This window comes from Miniopterus natalensis, chromosome 4 (assembly GCF_054644295.1).
Source record: "Miniopterus natalensis isolate mMinNat1 chromosome 4, mMinNat1.hap1, whole genome shotgun sequence".
Taxonomy (NCBI): domain Eukaryota; kingdom Metazoa; phylum Chordata; class Mammalia; order Chiroptera; family Miniopteridae; genus Miniopterus; species Miniopterus natalensis.
The window spans coordinates 63960194-63975993 of record NC_142084.1 but is presented as its reverse complement, the minus strand read 5'-3'; the positions used below and the strand labels follow the sequence as shown (position 1 = coordinate 63975993).

The 15800-nt window shown below is 53.6% G+C and overlaps 1 protein-coding gene across 1 annotated transcript in view; it reads left to right on the top strand.

Moving 5' to 3' along the window:
- PIP5K1C (phosphatidylinositol-4-phosphate 5-kinase type 1 gamma) overlaps nucleotides 1-15800 on the top strand; it is a 55435-nt gene that overhangs the window by 26328 nt on the left and 13307 nt on the right. Inside the window, exons 3-11 of the mRNA XM_087816644.1 lie at nucleotides 1587-1679; nucleotides 3945-4075; nucleotides 4831-4948; nucleotides 5330-5482; nucleotides 6884-7183; nucleotides 8333-8538; nucleotides 11056-11139; nucleotides 12733-12781; nucleotides 15061-15145. Coding sequence (XP_087672770.1) covers nucleotides 1587-1679; nucleotides 3945-4075; nucleotides 4831-4948; nucleotides 5330-5482; nucleotides 6884-7183; nucleotides 8333-8538; nucleotides 11056-11139; nucleotides 12733-12781; nucleotides 15061-15145 — 1219 coding nt within the window. The remainder of the gene's footprint in view (nucleotides 1-1586; nucleotides 1680-3944; nucleotides 4076-4830; nucleotides 4949-5329; nucleotides 5483-6883; nucleotides 7184-8332; nucleotides 8539-11055; nucleotides 11140-12732; nucleotides 12782-15060; nucleotides 15146-15800) is intronic.

Here is a 15800-nt window from a genome sequence, read left to right as displayed (position 1 = left end):
CCGGGCCAGTGAGGGAGAGGGGGTAGGCCAGAAAGGGGAGGCCCGAGAGGTAGTAGGGAAGTTGGACAAGCTCTGGTCACTGAGGAGGAGGGGTCTTGCCAGGAGGGTGGTGCCTGCCCAATGCCTGACTAGTAGCACCTTTTTCGTAGTGTCTCGTAGTGTCCTAGGCAGCCCACATAGGAGTGCAGAGTCCCTTTCATTCTTCATGCCTGGGAGCCCACCATTCTCACCATCTTGCAGCCATGTTCCTAGACAGATTTCCCTGGTGATGTCTGCTCTCATGCATACATGCGGCCATGCTGCCCTGTGGGCCCCTGCTGCCTGTCCTCAGCGAGGACAGTACAGGCGGGGTCTCCACTGTCCCTGGTTAGAGTTTCCTGTCACTACTGAAGGTAGCCTATGAGAAGCGTTTCTGAGCCGTTTTACAGGAGGAGCAACTCAGATGTGGCTTGCCTGCACCTGTGGTAGCAGAAGTCCTGCCTGAGCATCCTTTGTCCCCTTGGAGCCAGGTCTCCTATCCCAGGATGCCCCCCACCATGTGGGCCCTTCAAAGGAGGGCTTCCTCCACTCACGGGGCAGTAGGAGTGGGAGATGAGTAGGGCCAGGCCCTCCAAGGGCAATAGGGAGCCAGTGAGAGGTGTGCGGCAGGGGCAGCAACAAAAGGTTCCTGAGGGGACCCTGCCCCCTGGTGGCCAGTGTGCAGAAAACATGGGAGCCAAGCTGAGGAGGGATGGTGGGTGGGGGACGTTAGAGGGCTGCCTGGAATCGATGTGGGGGCAGTGCAGGTCGAGCTGATGGCCAGAAAGGATGTGTGGGATTTTTGAACTCTGGCAGTACATAGTGGCTACTTCTTAAATGTTAGTGACGGGTGGAGCCACCAGAGGAGCACTCAGTTTCTGTCTACTGGCTGGCCTTAGACACACAAGCCAGCTTTAAGTGTCCCTCCAGGCTCCTGTCGCCTCTTCCACTATCCTCCTCTTGTGACGTCACACGAGGGCCAGTGGCTTCCACACAAGTTTGTTGGGATGGCCCATGTCACATCTGCCACAGCGGTCCCCTAGCTTTCAGGAGCTGGGCAAATGGGACCTGGGAGGGGATGCTGTTCATAATCATTTAGCCTAGAGGGCTATTCTGCCCCCAGGGGACAGTGGACAACATCTGGGCACATCTGTGGTTGTCACACTGGGGTTGTTACTGGCATCAAGTGGATTGGGGCCAGGCATGCTGCTCAATCCCCCACAGTACCCAGGACAGCCCACCCCCCACACACAGAGAACAACCTGGTTCCAATGTCAGCAGTACTGACAGACCCTAAAATTAGGTGGTTGCAGCTGCTGGCTTCCAGCTTTTTCAAGGAGCTGGGGGTCCTGGTCTGGATGTGGGCCCTTGTGGATGTGAGGTATTGCCCACTGGGTGTGCAACCTGCCCACACAGCTTTCTGCCCCCCGCATGCCCCATATGGCCGAGCCCTGGGCTCCAGCTGGGCACGGTGACTAAGCTCCTCTCTCGCCAGAATTTCTAGAGTGTTATAGCCTCGGTGGCTCCTCCTTGCTCACTTTTTATGCTTCCTGTTTTCTCTTCTCTAGGCCCCGTCGATGACCGGACAGCCAGGCCCTGGGCACGGGAGGAAGCTGGGCCATCGGGGCGTGGACGCATCTGGCGAAACCACTTACAAAAAGGTTCTTCCTCTGTCCTTAGCCAGCTGGGGCAGAGTGAAGGGGGGCTCTCAGCAGTTCAGGGAACCTATATGTTTCCCACACATACAGTGTCTGCTGAAGGTCAGGCATGGGCCCCTCTGTGCAGGACCCTCAGTCCTGACAAGGTCCCTGCTGCATGTTGTCATCTCAGGCAGCCTAGGGATGTGCTCTGAGGCTACACGGGCTGCACGGCCTGCCTGGCTCGAGGATCACCTGTGACCTTGGGTGAGCCCTCAGCTCCCAGCCCTGCTGGCTCATCTAGAGATAGAGGAAATTACAGCTCCCCTCTTCTCCCTCCGAAAGCAGGGCTAAGATGAGGCTGTGATGGGAAGCTCTGAGCCAGGCCAGGCTGGGGGAGTATGCAGGGAGCCTGGACCCCACCACCATTAGTTCTGTCTTTCTCAGTTGTACTTCATGATATAACAGCTTTGCTGAGAGAAGGCACACACACCATGTGATTTTCCCCTTTTGAAGTGTACAATTAGATGGTTTCTAGAGTATTCACAGAATTGTGCAGTCATCACCGCAGTTAATTTTAGAATATTTCCATCTCTCCAAAAAGATACCCCATCCCTATTAGTAGTCACTCCGTGTCCCCCTTCACAGCTCCTGGCAAACGTGAACCTACTTCCCGTCTTTGTGGATTTGCCTGTTCTGGACATTTCACATAAATGGAATCACACACTGTGTGGCCTCTTGTATCTGGCTTCTCTCACTGAGCATGTTGTTTTCAAGGTTCATCCACGTTGTAGTGTCAGTGCTTCACTCCATTTCATGGCTGAATAATACTCCAGTGTGTGGGTGAACATGTGTTTATCCATTCACCCATCAGTGGACACTTGGGTTTTTTCCACTTTGGGGCTGTTATGAATGATGCTGCTGTGAAAGTTTGTGCACGTTTTTGTAGATGTGCCTTTTTAAAAAAATATATCTCTTTATTGATTTCAGAGAGAGAGAGGGAGAGAGAGAGAGGGGGAGAGAGAGAGAGAAACATCAGTGATGAGAGTCATTGATCGGCTGCCTCCTGCACGCCTCCTACTGGGGACGGAGCCCACAACCCAGGCATGTGCCCTGACCAGGAATCGAACTGCAGTCTCCTGGATCATAGGTCGATGCTCAACTGCTGAACTATGCTGGCCAGGCTGTAGATGTACTTTTCTCTGAGGCACGTACTTAGCAGTGGAATTGCTGGGTCACATGGAAACTTTTTGTATAACCATTTGAGGAACTTCCAGACTGTTTTGCACAGTGGCTATTCCATTTTCCATTCCCACCAACTGTGCACGGGGATTCCAGTGTCTCCCAGTCCTCACCAGCACTTGTCTTTCTTTCTGATTATACCCAGCCTAGTGCATGTGAAATGGTATGTCACTGTGGTTTTGATTTGTATTTTCTTGATGGCTAATGGTGTTGAGCACCTTCTCCTGTGCTTGTTGGCCATTTGTGTATTTCCCCTGTAGAAACTTGTGTTCAGTTGATGGCATCTTAAGGGAGTTGAGTGTGGAGGTTAGGACATGCCCCTCCCAGTGAGGGGGTTCAGGAGAAGAGGCAACTAGAGACTGAGACCCTTACACAGGAGGATGGGCTTGCTTGGGGGCAGAAGCTAACTCCTGACTTCCCTCCTGCTACTTGCACCTGTGACAGGGGTGGGGCCCAGAATCAGAGACTGAGGGTTGAGATGTCTTTCCTCAGTGCGCTTAGAGCGCACAGTGACAACGTAAACCACAGTGGTGAGAAAAGTGCAAACAGCGAATGCTTCTCAGGCATGGACAGCCTTTGGTCCAGGCCACTCACGTGAGCTAACACTCATCTTCATTCCCAGCTATGGGTAGAGAAACTGAGGCATAGAGAGGCAATGTTGTTCTCTGCTCATGACAATGTAAATCACCCAGAAAGTGGGTAGAAGGAACTCAGGTCTACAGAAATGAAGTTTAAGTGTCTCTCTCTACATTGTGCCCCCCACCGCCTCCAAAAAACAAACCCTGATGGTGGATAGATTCCTGCTGCCTCAGGGCAGTTTTGAGATGTTGGGATGTTCTAGAACCTTGATTGAAAATGGGCCTTGGGTTGTACGAGGCAGTGTTGGAGTCTCAGTCAAGCCACTTATTTTCTGTGTGGTTGTGCAGGCCGAGCGACTGGCCTGAGGCTCACAAAACTGCGATAAGTGCTAGTAGGCACCCTGGGGCCCAGGGATGGGATAGGGGCTGGCCCAGGGGTAGGTCTTTATGTGACTGCATTTCCCCACAGACCACGTCTTCCACCCTAAAGGGGGCCATCCAGCTGGGTATTGGCTACACCGTGGGCAACCTGAGCTCCAAGCCGGAGCGAGACGTGCTTATGCAGGACTTCTACGTCGTGGAGAGCATCTTCTTCCCCAGGTAGGCCTGGCTCCCATGCCTCCAGCAGCTCACCCAATAGACACACTGTTGTCATATAAAACAGCCTCCTATTTTTGAGCTCCCTTCTCTGCTGCAAATAGTACAGCCCTTTACTGGTGTCTACTTGACTTTGAGGTCTGACTTGGGATCCATTAGGGTATTAGTTTGCTGCTGAATCAGAGAGAGCCAGTGTAATAGTGGTTTTTTAAAAATAGGGGACAAAAGATAGAAGTTTGTCTCACACACACACAAAAACCTATAGGCAATCCGGGGCTGGTCAGCTGGGTCCTGGGTTCCTTCTGGTTGCTCCACTATCCTCAGTATGCAGTTTTTCTAAACAGCAGTCCCAGGTGGCTGCCCAGGCTCTTGCCATCATGTCTATGTTCCAACAGCAGGAAGAAGGGGAAGGGTAGCACATTCCCCTTTCCTTTAGGGCACAGTCAGGAAATGACACATGGTTTCTGCCCTACTCACAGCTCATTGGCCGAGTACAGTCACTTGACCACACCTAGTTGCAAGAGAGGCTGGAAAGTGGTCTTATTCCAGATGGCCATGTGCTCAGCCAACATTGTGGACTCTACTGCTAACGAAGGAAGGGAGAGTGGATACTGGGAAACAGCCAGAGACTGGCCACAGCCCTTGGTCCCATTAGGAGCCTCAACTTGCCTTTCAGATTGGCGACTTAGGGGAGGCAGTGGAGCTCAGCACCTAGAGGCACCATTCCTCACAAGCTTTCCTCCTCCTTTCCTCCACAGTGAAGGCAGCAACCTCACACCTGCCCACCACTTCCAGGACTTCAGGTTCAAGACCTATGCACCTGTCGCCTTCCGCTACTTTCGGGAGCTCTTTGGAATCCGGCCAGACGATTATTTGGTAAGTGTGTTAGTCAGTTGTTGCTTTGTAACAAGTTAGCACAGACCCAGTGGCTCAAAACACCACCTGGTTGTAACCAGTTTCTGTGCCGGTTTCTGTGCATCAAGAATTGGATTCAGCTTAGCTGGATTCTTTGCTCAGAATTATAATTAAGAGGTGGGCAGTGGCTGGAGTCTCATGTGATGCTAGACTGGGGAAGGGTCCAATGCCAAGCTCATGTTGTCTTTGGCAGGGCTCAGTTCCTTACTGGCTGTAGGTTGGGGCCTCCTTTCCTTCCACACAGGAGGGAGAGAGAGAGCCTGCCAGCAAAGCAGACGTTACTGTTTCCTATGAGCTCATCACAGATGGGACCCCTCCACCCATTTACCACCCCCCTTCCAGTACTCGCTGTGCAATGAGCCACTGATCGAGCTGTCCAACCCTGGTGCCAGCGGCTCCCTCTTCTACGTGACCAGCGACGATGAGTTCATCATCAAGACGGTGATGCACAAGGAGGCAGAGTTCCTACAGAAGCTGCTGCCTGGCTACTACATGGTAGGGGCATGGGCTCCCTCAAGGTTCCAGGGGTTAGGGGCAGTGTCCCTCCAAGCCCCTATCTGCCTCCCCCAACCTTATGCCCCTCTTCCTCCCAGTACATGCAGCAATTCCTCTCTGCCCTGAGCTCCTTTTCACAGACATGCAGGAGCAAAGGCTCCAAGGCCCTGGCAGACGGGTCCCTAAGATTCTTGGGATACTGCTCATCCTGTAGACGTTCATGAGAAGCCTTCCTGGGTCACTGGGCCTCACCCTCGGAGTTCCCCTCAGGAACTACCCCCACACTTGTGAGCAGGAATTGCTGTTTAGGCCCTGGCTCCCCATCCTTCACCCCACTAACATGCCTGAGTCGTGGGTCCAGAAATTGTGGCTCATGGGCCAAGTGTTTCGGCATTTGGTGACTCACACATGGGGCAAGCAGAGCTGGGCCACCAACTGGCATCTCACAAAGGACCAGCTACTTGAGCATCCCCATTATGGTATGACTCAAGACCCAAAAAGGCATGTCAGGCTCCTGGGCACGGGTGGGAGTGGGGGTCCTTGTACTCAAGTAAGCTCTAGTTGAGTGCTGACCGCCCTGCTGCGCTGACCTAGTGGGCGTGAGGACAGACCCCTCTGGGTCCTCTGCCCAGGTTGTGACCTTCTCCCCTTAGGGCATCCCTCATCTGCCATGTGTAATCTTGGTGGGACCCCTGACTCCTCTAAATCAGAAACCAGCAAACTTTCTGTAAAGAGCCAGACAACTTTCTGAGCCAACAGCCTGTCTCCACAGCTCAGCTCTGCCATTGCAGCTTGAACACTACCATAGACAGTGCCAAATGCCAATAAAAGTTTATTATGGACACGGAAATGTGAATTTTATGATATTTTCACATGCCACAAAATGCTATTTTTTATATTTTTTTCAACTCTTTACCAATATAAAACCATTCTTAGTATGAGAACAAGCAGCTGGATGGAGTTTGCCTGTGGGCTGGAGTTTGCAAACCCTTGTTCTGGACATACCTGGGGGCTGTTCCCTTCAATATCCCCCCAGGGTGGGCTGTGGAAGAGAAACCCTGGTCCGATCTGGTGGGAAGCTGGGTCCAGACACCTTGGGAGTGTCCCATGGCATTCTTTATCGAAAGGCCATGTCTCTGGACCTGGCGCTGTAAAAAAGACCCTCCTGGAGTTTCCATTTGAGTTGGGAGATTGAGAATTAAACTGGCTGGTATGACCCTTATAAAGTTGGGTGCTGGGGAGGGAGGTGGTCAGGTCAGGGAGGCTTCCTGAGGAGGTGACCTCTGGCCTGAGATTTGAGTGGCTGTGTTCGAGGCCAGGGAGTGCAGGAGTGGCTCCCAGGCAGAGCTTGGGGCCCTGACTGCTGTCTACTGAGCTCTTCCCTCCTTCCCCTCCCCCTAGAACCTCAACCAGAACCCGCGGACGCTCCTGCCCAAGTTCTATGGGCTGTATTGCGTGCAGTCTGGAGGCAAGAACATCCGGGTGGTGGTCATGAACAACATCCTGCCACGCATGGTCAAGATGCACCTCAAGTTTGATCTCAAGGGCTCCACGTACAAGCGGCGGGCCAGCAAGAAGGAACGAGAAAAGAGCATCCCCACCTACAAGGACCTGGACTTCATCCAGGACATGCCTGAGGGGCTCCTGCTTGATGCTGACACCTTTTCTGCACTTGTCAAGACGCTGCAGCGGGACTGCCTGGTGAGCCTGTGGCCCCAGCCCTCCTGCCCCAGCTCCACTGCAGAGGAGAAGCTCAGGGCCAGAGAGGCTCCATTGCCTGGACAAGTGCAGGTGGTTAAGGGTGGGGATGCTGGGGATGCACCAGTGTGCTCCTAACCATGTTACTCCCCTCTCTGAGCCTCAGTTTTCCCACCTGTGAACCAGTGACACTGGTGAAAACTAGTGCAGTGTGACCCCAAGATACACCATCCAGCACCAGGCTCCCTCCTCCTCCCCTTATCCCTATGTCCTGAAGCAGGCTGTGTTCCTACCGCAGACCCCAAACCTGCACGAGCAGCTCGACATTCTTATGACCCTTAACTTAAAGGGCACCTGAGATCCAGACCTGCCCCACCATGCCGCACTCACTGGCTCCATGCTGCCCTCCTCCATGGTTAGGTGCTTTTTAGGGATAAAAAATGCTCCACTGGGGTCTTCATGAGCTCTTATAATCTCAGTCTGCCCCCCACAGCCTGCAAGGTCAGGCCAGTCGCCCCTCTAGCTATGTGAAAACGGGTGTGGCAAGGGGTGTCCCTGTGGAGGCCCCCAGCTGTCAGGGACTGGACTGGGTCCTCTTTTGTCCTCTGTTCTGCATCCCTAGCCCCTCAGACAACTGCCCCTGGCTCACAAACCCCTTGGAAAACTTGACACAGTGTCCCCAGAAAACCACTTAGATACCTCAGGGCCTTTTGGTTTCTGGGGACTCATCCTCCGAGTCCGGATGGTCATGTGCCTTGGCTCCACCATGGGGCTGGAGTGGGTGTTGCATCCACAGCACCCAGGCTCCTCAACTGATGCCAGGGAAGTGGGAGTGTAGAGCCAGCTGCTTTGTCTTGGGGGAGGAAACTTTCTGTACTGGCCCTGAGAGGTAGCCTGACCTAGGGTTATATGCCACACTCTAGGCCACCCCGTGGGGCCAATCCCAGCTCTGCCACTGTTTACCTGCTACATAGCTTCGTTTTCCACCCCTTGGTCTCCTTATCTGTGAAATAGGGATAGTTGACAGGGTCTTCCTGTGTGGCTGTGGGGACTGAGATGCAGAGTGTGCATCTTGGGGTCACTACCAGGCTTGAGGGCAGGGGAATGGAGACGGTGTGTGTCCTAATCCTCTCCCCCACACACCCTTGGCAGGTGCTGGAGAGCTTCAAGATCATGGACTACAGCCTGCTCCTCGGTGTGCACAACATCGACCAGCAGGAGCGGGAGTGGCAGGCTGAGGGTGCCCAAAGTATGGCAGATGAGAAGCGGCCGCTAGGCCAGAAGGCGCTCTACTCCACAGCCATGGAGTCCATCCAGGGTGGGGCCGCATGTGGGGAGGCCATCGAGACAGATGACACGTAGGTGGTGGGGCTGGTGGGGCTTCGAACTCTTGTTTCTACCTACACTCTTTGCCAGGTGTCAACATGGGCGGGGGAGTTGGCACAGCAGACAAGCAATGACAAAGCAGACGAGAGCAGAAGCCTGTCTGTGGCCAGTTTCTGGTCTGTACACAGGGACAGCAGTATCTACCCACCAGGCCTCATGAAGGTCAGACAGATGACACAGAGTAATGGCCTGGGTGTTCAAACCACAGCAGAGTAATCAGTCAGTGAATTCAGGCCATTGGCCATCCATATGGGAAACACAGAGGTCCCCTCCCTCCTGCTAGACCCCACTGTATGAAGCACAACCAAACATGTTGAAAGGTGGCACATGTGATGGAGATGACTGGGGATGAGGAGGCCCCGTTATAGCAAGATACCTAATCCAGAACCCACCAAGGGGCAGGATTGAGAGCGTTCCTTCCCCAAAGGTAAAAGGCAGCCATGCCAAATGACAAGGTTGTAGAGAGGAGCATGTCTCCTGACTGCACCCATTGAGCCTTAACCTTCCAATCTGGTCCTGTTCTGGGGACTTGGGGTTGGTCAGGGAGACAGACTCATGGCACATACCCCTCCTTTGGCACTGGGGACACTGAGGCCTTATTCTCTGTGGGGGGCTGTCCTGGACACTGGGGTGCTGAGCAATTAACAACTCCTGCATGCCCCCTGCCAGGGATTGAGCCCACAACCTGGGCATGTGCCCTGACGGGGAATCAAGTGGTAACCTCCTGGTTCATGGGTCAATGCTCAACCACCGAATCACACCGGCCGGGCTCCTGTAGATTCTTGAACTCAGGCTCCTTCAGTCTTGCCTCTTCCTCTGTCCTTTCATCCTTGTCTCTCCCTGAGTCCCAGACCAGGATTGGGGCCCCAGCCTACTCCCACCTGGGCCCCAGCAGGCTGGGCCAGTCCCTGGTCCCCTTGCCTGGCAGGTGGGTGATGGCGCTTTTGCCTCCTCTCTCCCTGGTCCCCTACCCACGTGATGCTAGGAGCACCCCACAGGTGTCCCCAGACATGTTCTAGTGTCCCCTGGGGCGGAGTTATCCCACATGAGAACTGCTGCTAGAGATGCGTCAAGATTGCCCATGTCACCATGCACTGACCATGCCGGGAACCTGCATGCACTGGCCAAGGCTGGGCCAGTCCCTGGTCCCCTTGCCTGGCAGCTGGACTCTCTACCTGCATTACCCTGTTCTGTTCTTACAAGGGCCCTGGAGGAGGAGGGTGGCATCCCCCATCTTCAGCTGGGGAAAGAGGCTCAGAGGTGGAGTGGAGATAGCTGTCCTGTGAGCACAGCCAGGTGGTGGTGGGGCCAAGGCTTGACCCCAGCCTGGTCACTGCACCAGGCCACCAGCTGCAGAAGGCAGAGGATTAACCAGGCACAGGGCTACGACTGGAGCAAGGTGTGGGAGGGAGTGGCATGTGCAAAGGCCCTGCACAGCTGACCCTGACCTCAGACCGCCCTGGCCTGTTCGTAGGATCTGCACAGGGCCTGGCAGGGGATGGCAGGGCACCCAGGTGAGTTCAGCAGTGCATGGAGTGCAGTGAGCAGAGGTTGGTGGGTTTGGGTAATGGTGGCTTCAGGACAGCTGCTACATCGTGTAACCTCATGAACCAACTGGGCTGGGAATGTGCAGGCCTGGGGCTGTGTGAGGCAATTAACTCCCCAGACTGCCCCCAAGAGCCCTTGCGCCCTGCCTGGGAGTGTGCGTGTGCATATGTATGCATGTTATGAAAGTGTGTACACGTGTTTGTGCACTGTGAGTGTACCTGTGTGTGTGCAACTCTGAGCGTGTACATGCACATGTGTGCAAATTGCATGAGTGCATGCAAATGCACTGTGTGTGCGCGTGCCTGCATGGATGTGCATGTGTATGTGTGTGTGCACCTGGGCCTCATAGCTGTGACCCCATGGCAGCCTCAGTCCTCCAGCTTCAAATTTGTGAGCTGGCTGGGAAAAGCTGCTCCATCCCATGCCAAGATATGGGTCCCCTGTGCTGGGATACCTTCTGAAGATCCAGCCAAGCTGCCACCTGCAGGGGTCATGTGAATTTTTTTTTTTTAATTTAGCTCTTTTATTTTTTTTAAAAATATGTTTTTATTGATTTCAGAGTGAGGAAGGGAGAGGGAAAGAGAGATAGAAACATCAATGATGAGAGAGAGTCCTTGGTGGGCTGCCTCCCACACTCCCCCTACTGGGGATCAAGTCCACAACCAGGTCATGTGCCCTGACAGGGGATCTAGTGGTGACTTCCTGGTTCATGGGTCGGTGCTCAACCACCGAGCAACACCATCCGGGCTCCTGTAGATTCTTGAACTCAGGCTCCTTCAGTCCTGCCTCTTCCTCTCTCCTTTCATCCTTGTCTCTCCCAGAGTCCCAGACCAGGATTGGGGGCCCAGCCCTCTCCCACCTGGGCCCCAGCAGGCTGGGCCAGTCCCTGGTCCCCTTGCCTGGCAGGTGAGTGATGGCACTCTGGCCTGCTCTCTCTCCAGGATGGGCGGGATCCCAGCTGTGAATGGTCGAGGGGAGCGTCTGCTGCTGCACATCGGGATCATCGACATCCTGCAGTCCTACAGGTGGGCGCCTAGTCCCCCAGTTGCTTGCTCAAAGAAGCCAGGTGCTGTCTGCTTGCAAGGCTTTCTCCTCCTTCAGGAAGGCTCCTGTTGGCTCCCTAGCCCTAAGGGGAGCATTTGGTCCCCAACCCAGAGATTCTACCCCCGGAATCTAGATTCATCCTAGGGACTCAGTGATGTTGGAGGCAGGTCAAGGCTGACTCAAGGCATGGGGGGTGGGTGTAGTGTCTCACCAGCTGATATTCCACCCAGCCCTGTCGATTGAGCACCTAGTATGCCAAGTTCTAGGCTAATGAGAGCGAGACAGAAATGCCCCATGGCTGTGAAGAGAGACGTCTCTGGAAAATTCCTACAATATGAAGAAATACATGCTCATGTGCCATGTGGTCTCTGGCATGGACATGAATATGGCAAAGCCTGAAGGAACAGACACCCAAGATTTACCTGGAGCTTAAAGCAACCTCATTATCCATGCCTTTTCTTCTGTGAGCTTTCTGCAGTGGAAATTTTTAAATTGTCATTAGTTTTTTATTGTAAGACCAATATATGTTCATTATACATAATCCAAACGCAACAAGTTGTGGCTGTGGCTGTCCTTGTTTCCACCCCACACCCCCACTCCATTCCAGGAAACCCACTTGGCATTAGGTGATTTCTCCTTTGCATGTTTCTCTTTTTTAAATACAGCAAGGCCTTGAACAATATCATTTCGTTCAACATGGTTGCATTATAACATTGCTGAGATGCCTAGGAATATAACTCTTGTTTATATCAATTAGCCTATGGTAAAGTTGATTTCGTTATACATCATTTCTGTCAGTCTCCAAACGTGTAAGTCAGGACTTACTGTGTAAAAATCGGTTCCTGCCCTTCAACTTTTCACAGCCTGTTTTTTTTTCCCATTGGAGGGCTGACCTCTTCTGCAGGCATCTTCCTGCCAGGATCTCCATTGGTTTGGAGCAGGGTTAGGCAGTTTTCAAACGAGCTAGTCAGGGTTTCTGCCCAGGCGCCAGGTGGGGCTGAGGGGGTGGGCAGCACAAGGCAGCAAGCAAGTGGGGGTAGGGTTGTCATAAGGAGGTGTATGTCAAGGAGGGGAGTCTTCCTCCCACAGACTGGGGGAGCCCAGGAAGGCTGCATGGGGGAGACAACATTGTCCCCAGCTTAGGTTTGTTACGGAGTCCAGGCTAGGGACCATGGCACAGGGCACTGACTGTAGCAGAGAGGAGTCAGGCTCAGCCTGGGCCAGGAGGAAAGAGGAAAAACAGGCTCTGGGAGGCACTAGCTGTCTGCCACAGGGGGCCAAGCCTTTTAACTTCCTCCTCCACATCAGCAATAGTGGGAGCTGCCAGCAGGCAGGGCAGGGAACAAGGTGGGGACAGGAAAGAGGGTAAGTGGCCTCTGGCTGAAGCAGCAGGCAGCCTTAGTTCCTCTAAACCAGGGCTTCTTCACCTGCTCTATGCCAGGAGCACCTGCAGTTGTGATGACCATAAATGTTCCCAAACATTGCCCAGTGTCCCCTGGGGACAGGATTGCCTTGGTAGAGAACTCCTTGACCCAAAGATTTGGCTGATGTTCTGGGTGCTTTTTCTCTGCCAGGTTCATCAAGAAGCTGGAACACACCTGGAAGGCTCTTGTCCACGATGGGGTGAGCATCATTTATTCATTCACTCATTCTTTCCTTCATTCCACCTGTCAGTCCACAAGTGCTGTGACCATCTCCCTGGGCCCGGCATAGGTGCTAAAGAGCCGAGAGACATGTTCCCCTTTCCTGCAGTAGCTGTACAGCAGAGGTGGCCCTGTGACCAGGTAGTCACAGGGCAAGTAAGGGGTCAGGGAGTCTGAGCCATCCATGAAGGATACAGGAAAACTTCCTGGAGGAGGGAACCCCCAAGCTGGTTTGGAAGGCTTCCAAAGGACAGCCTGACAGGGAAAGTCAGGTGCCAAACAGACAAAGAAAAATCTGGAACTGCGCAATGTGGAGGGGGTCTTGGCCCAGGGGCAGCACCACATAAATCTGACTCCTGTTGCCAGGTGGGCATGCAGCACACTTCAGCAGAATGTCTAAGTTGTATGAGAAAAGCTTACAATGCACTTTTTTTCCTGAGGGCACTGCCAACATGGAAACCCCAGCAATGGATTGTTTCTAAATGTAAAAAACTGTGAGGACCAACCACTGGGGGCCAAACAGAGCCCATTTGTGGGTGTGGCAACAGCCTGCCTGGTGGATGACTTTCCTTCCATGGCACCCTGCCCCCACTTCAGACCAACTCTTTTTTTTTTTTTTTTTATATCTTTATTGATTTCAGAGAGGAAAGGAGAGGGAGAGAGAGTTAGAAACATCAATGATGAGAGAGAGTCATTGATCGGCTGCCTCCTGCACGCCCCTGACCAGGGATCGAGCCCACAACCCGGGCACGTGCCCTGACCGGGAATCGAACCGCGATCGCCTGGATCCTAGGTCGACGCTCAACCGCTGAGCCATGCCCAGCCAGCCAGACCAACTCTTACTAAAGTGCTAAGGGCTGTCTGTGTGCCTACAATGTGTAAAATTCCAAGATCTTAACCAATAAGCCCCCACGCCCATCAGAAAGTGTTTGGAGGGTTAAGCAGGAGCTTCCAGAATGTGCATCAAGAAGGTCCAGGTGGTGGCCAGCCAGCAGGAGGTTCTTTTGTGGTGTTATAAACTCACAATGGACAGGAGAGCCCTCAAGGCTGGCCATAACCCCAAAATAGGATTTGGGTCAACCCAAGTGGGCCCCAGATATTGATCAGTAACCATCCAGCTGTGAGCATACGGGCCCAGGTTCCTTCTGTGTGTTGCCACACACCCCCGGGCGCTGCCCTTGGCCCCTGGTTCAGGCGGCTGGTCCACGTCAATCTCTAGCCAGAGGGAGGCATGAGGAGCAGCCACAGGGAGGGGGGAGTGTCTTTCCCTCTAAGTGCTGAGAGACTCACTTTGTTGGTTAGCATGCCATCAGACAGAAATGGCCACTCCTCAGCACAAGAGAGGATGGGAGATGTAGTTTTCATTCTAGGAGGCCGTGTGTCTAAACAGTTTCTATTACAGTACTATATGGGGAAGACCCTGGGCCATGTCTTGGGACATCTGTGGTTGTCATTGCTGGGGATGCTTCTGGCATTGAGTGGGTGGGGTCTAGGGATGCTGCTCAACACAGTGCCCAGGATAGCCCCAACCCAAAGAATGACTCAGCCCCAGTGCCAAGGAGGAGACTGTGCCATAGAAGGCAAGGAGACTGGGTCCTGGGGAGCAGCAAGGAGTCTCTGCTTTAGGGGCCCAACATTTATTGAGCACTGACTGTGTGCTGGGCTCCCTGCTTTATGTAAATCCTGGTGAGCATAGCAATCTCCCGTCTCCCTTGTTGCATAAATAAGGAAACAACCTCCAAGAGGGTCAGTGTGCTGCCTAGGGTCACCCTGACAGTGAGCACTGGGGCAGTCAGGTCTGCCTTAACCGAGGAACACCAGCTTCCACTTGTCACAGCGGATTGGCTCTGCCCATGGAGCAGGCATGGCCATGTGCCAATAAAACTTTACTTACAAAACAGGTGTTGGGGCATGCTCTGACAACCCCTGCTTTAGAAAATCCCTCTGGTTCCTTTATTTTGATATTTATTCCTTTACTTCTTTGAATAGCTATTTATTCTTTGAATAGTTATTTTATTCACTCAAAAAATGAAAAATACAGATGGGTTTATAATGTAAAAATCTTCCACACCCCTCCCTGCCACTGTTATGTGATCTCTGGGTCCCCGCCAAAAAGCCCCATGCGGTGGTCCCATCACCCCCTCCACAGAGAAGGTGGCACCCCACCCCCAGCAGTCTGTCCTGGGCTGTCCTGAGGGACACAGCGAGCCATAGTGCTCACGCCCCTGCTTGCCCTTGGGCCCCCACATCTCTTCCCAGGACACCGTCTCTGTCCACCGGCCCAGCTTCTATGCCGAGCGCTTCTTCAAGTTCATGAGCAACACAGTCTTTCGGAAGAACTCCTGTGAGTTGCCCTGGCCTTTTGTGTGGGAGAGACCTGGGGTGTGGAGCGACGAGAGCGGGTAGCCAAGAGTGGGGTAAACCAGTGTGCCTCGTGCTGCTGCTTAGTTAGCCTCAGGCCTCAGTCAGGGGCTTGGTCCTGCGAACAGGGTAATCAGGCAGCTGTGCTACACAGGACCCCAGAGGGCCTGGTGCCCATGTCCAAATTTGAGTCCTGGTTTCACCTCATCCTGCCTGTGTGACCTCGAACCAGTAGAGGTCATGGTCCTCAGTTTCCCTATCTGTACAGAGCTGTGAGGGCAACATGTGTTTCATACAAGACAAGTCCAGTGCCAGCACTCAGCAGGGCTGCCCATGTCCTTGCTCTGTCTCCAAGGACATGTGACTTTGGCGGGCATTGAGATGGTCATTGGCCTAACTAGACATTGTCAGGGAAGGTATAGGGCGAACGGTAGCGGCCCTCACCCTGTGGAGTGGTCCTGGGACGCCCCACGTGTGTACTGGGCCTCAAGAGTCCCAGACCCTGGGATGGTATTCCTGCTGTAGTCCAGAGGAGTTTGCTGGCTTCTAGGGACTGAATATCTGTGCACAGGAAAAAAATGAGCACCTAGTGTGTACTGGGAGCTGTGCTGAACACCGTGGGGGCAGAGGTCACAGTA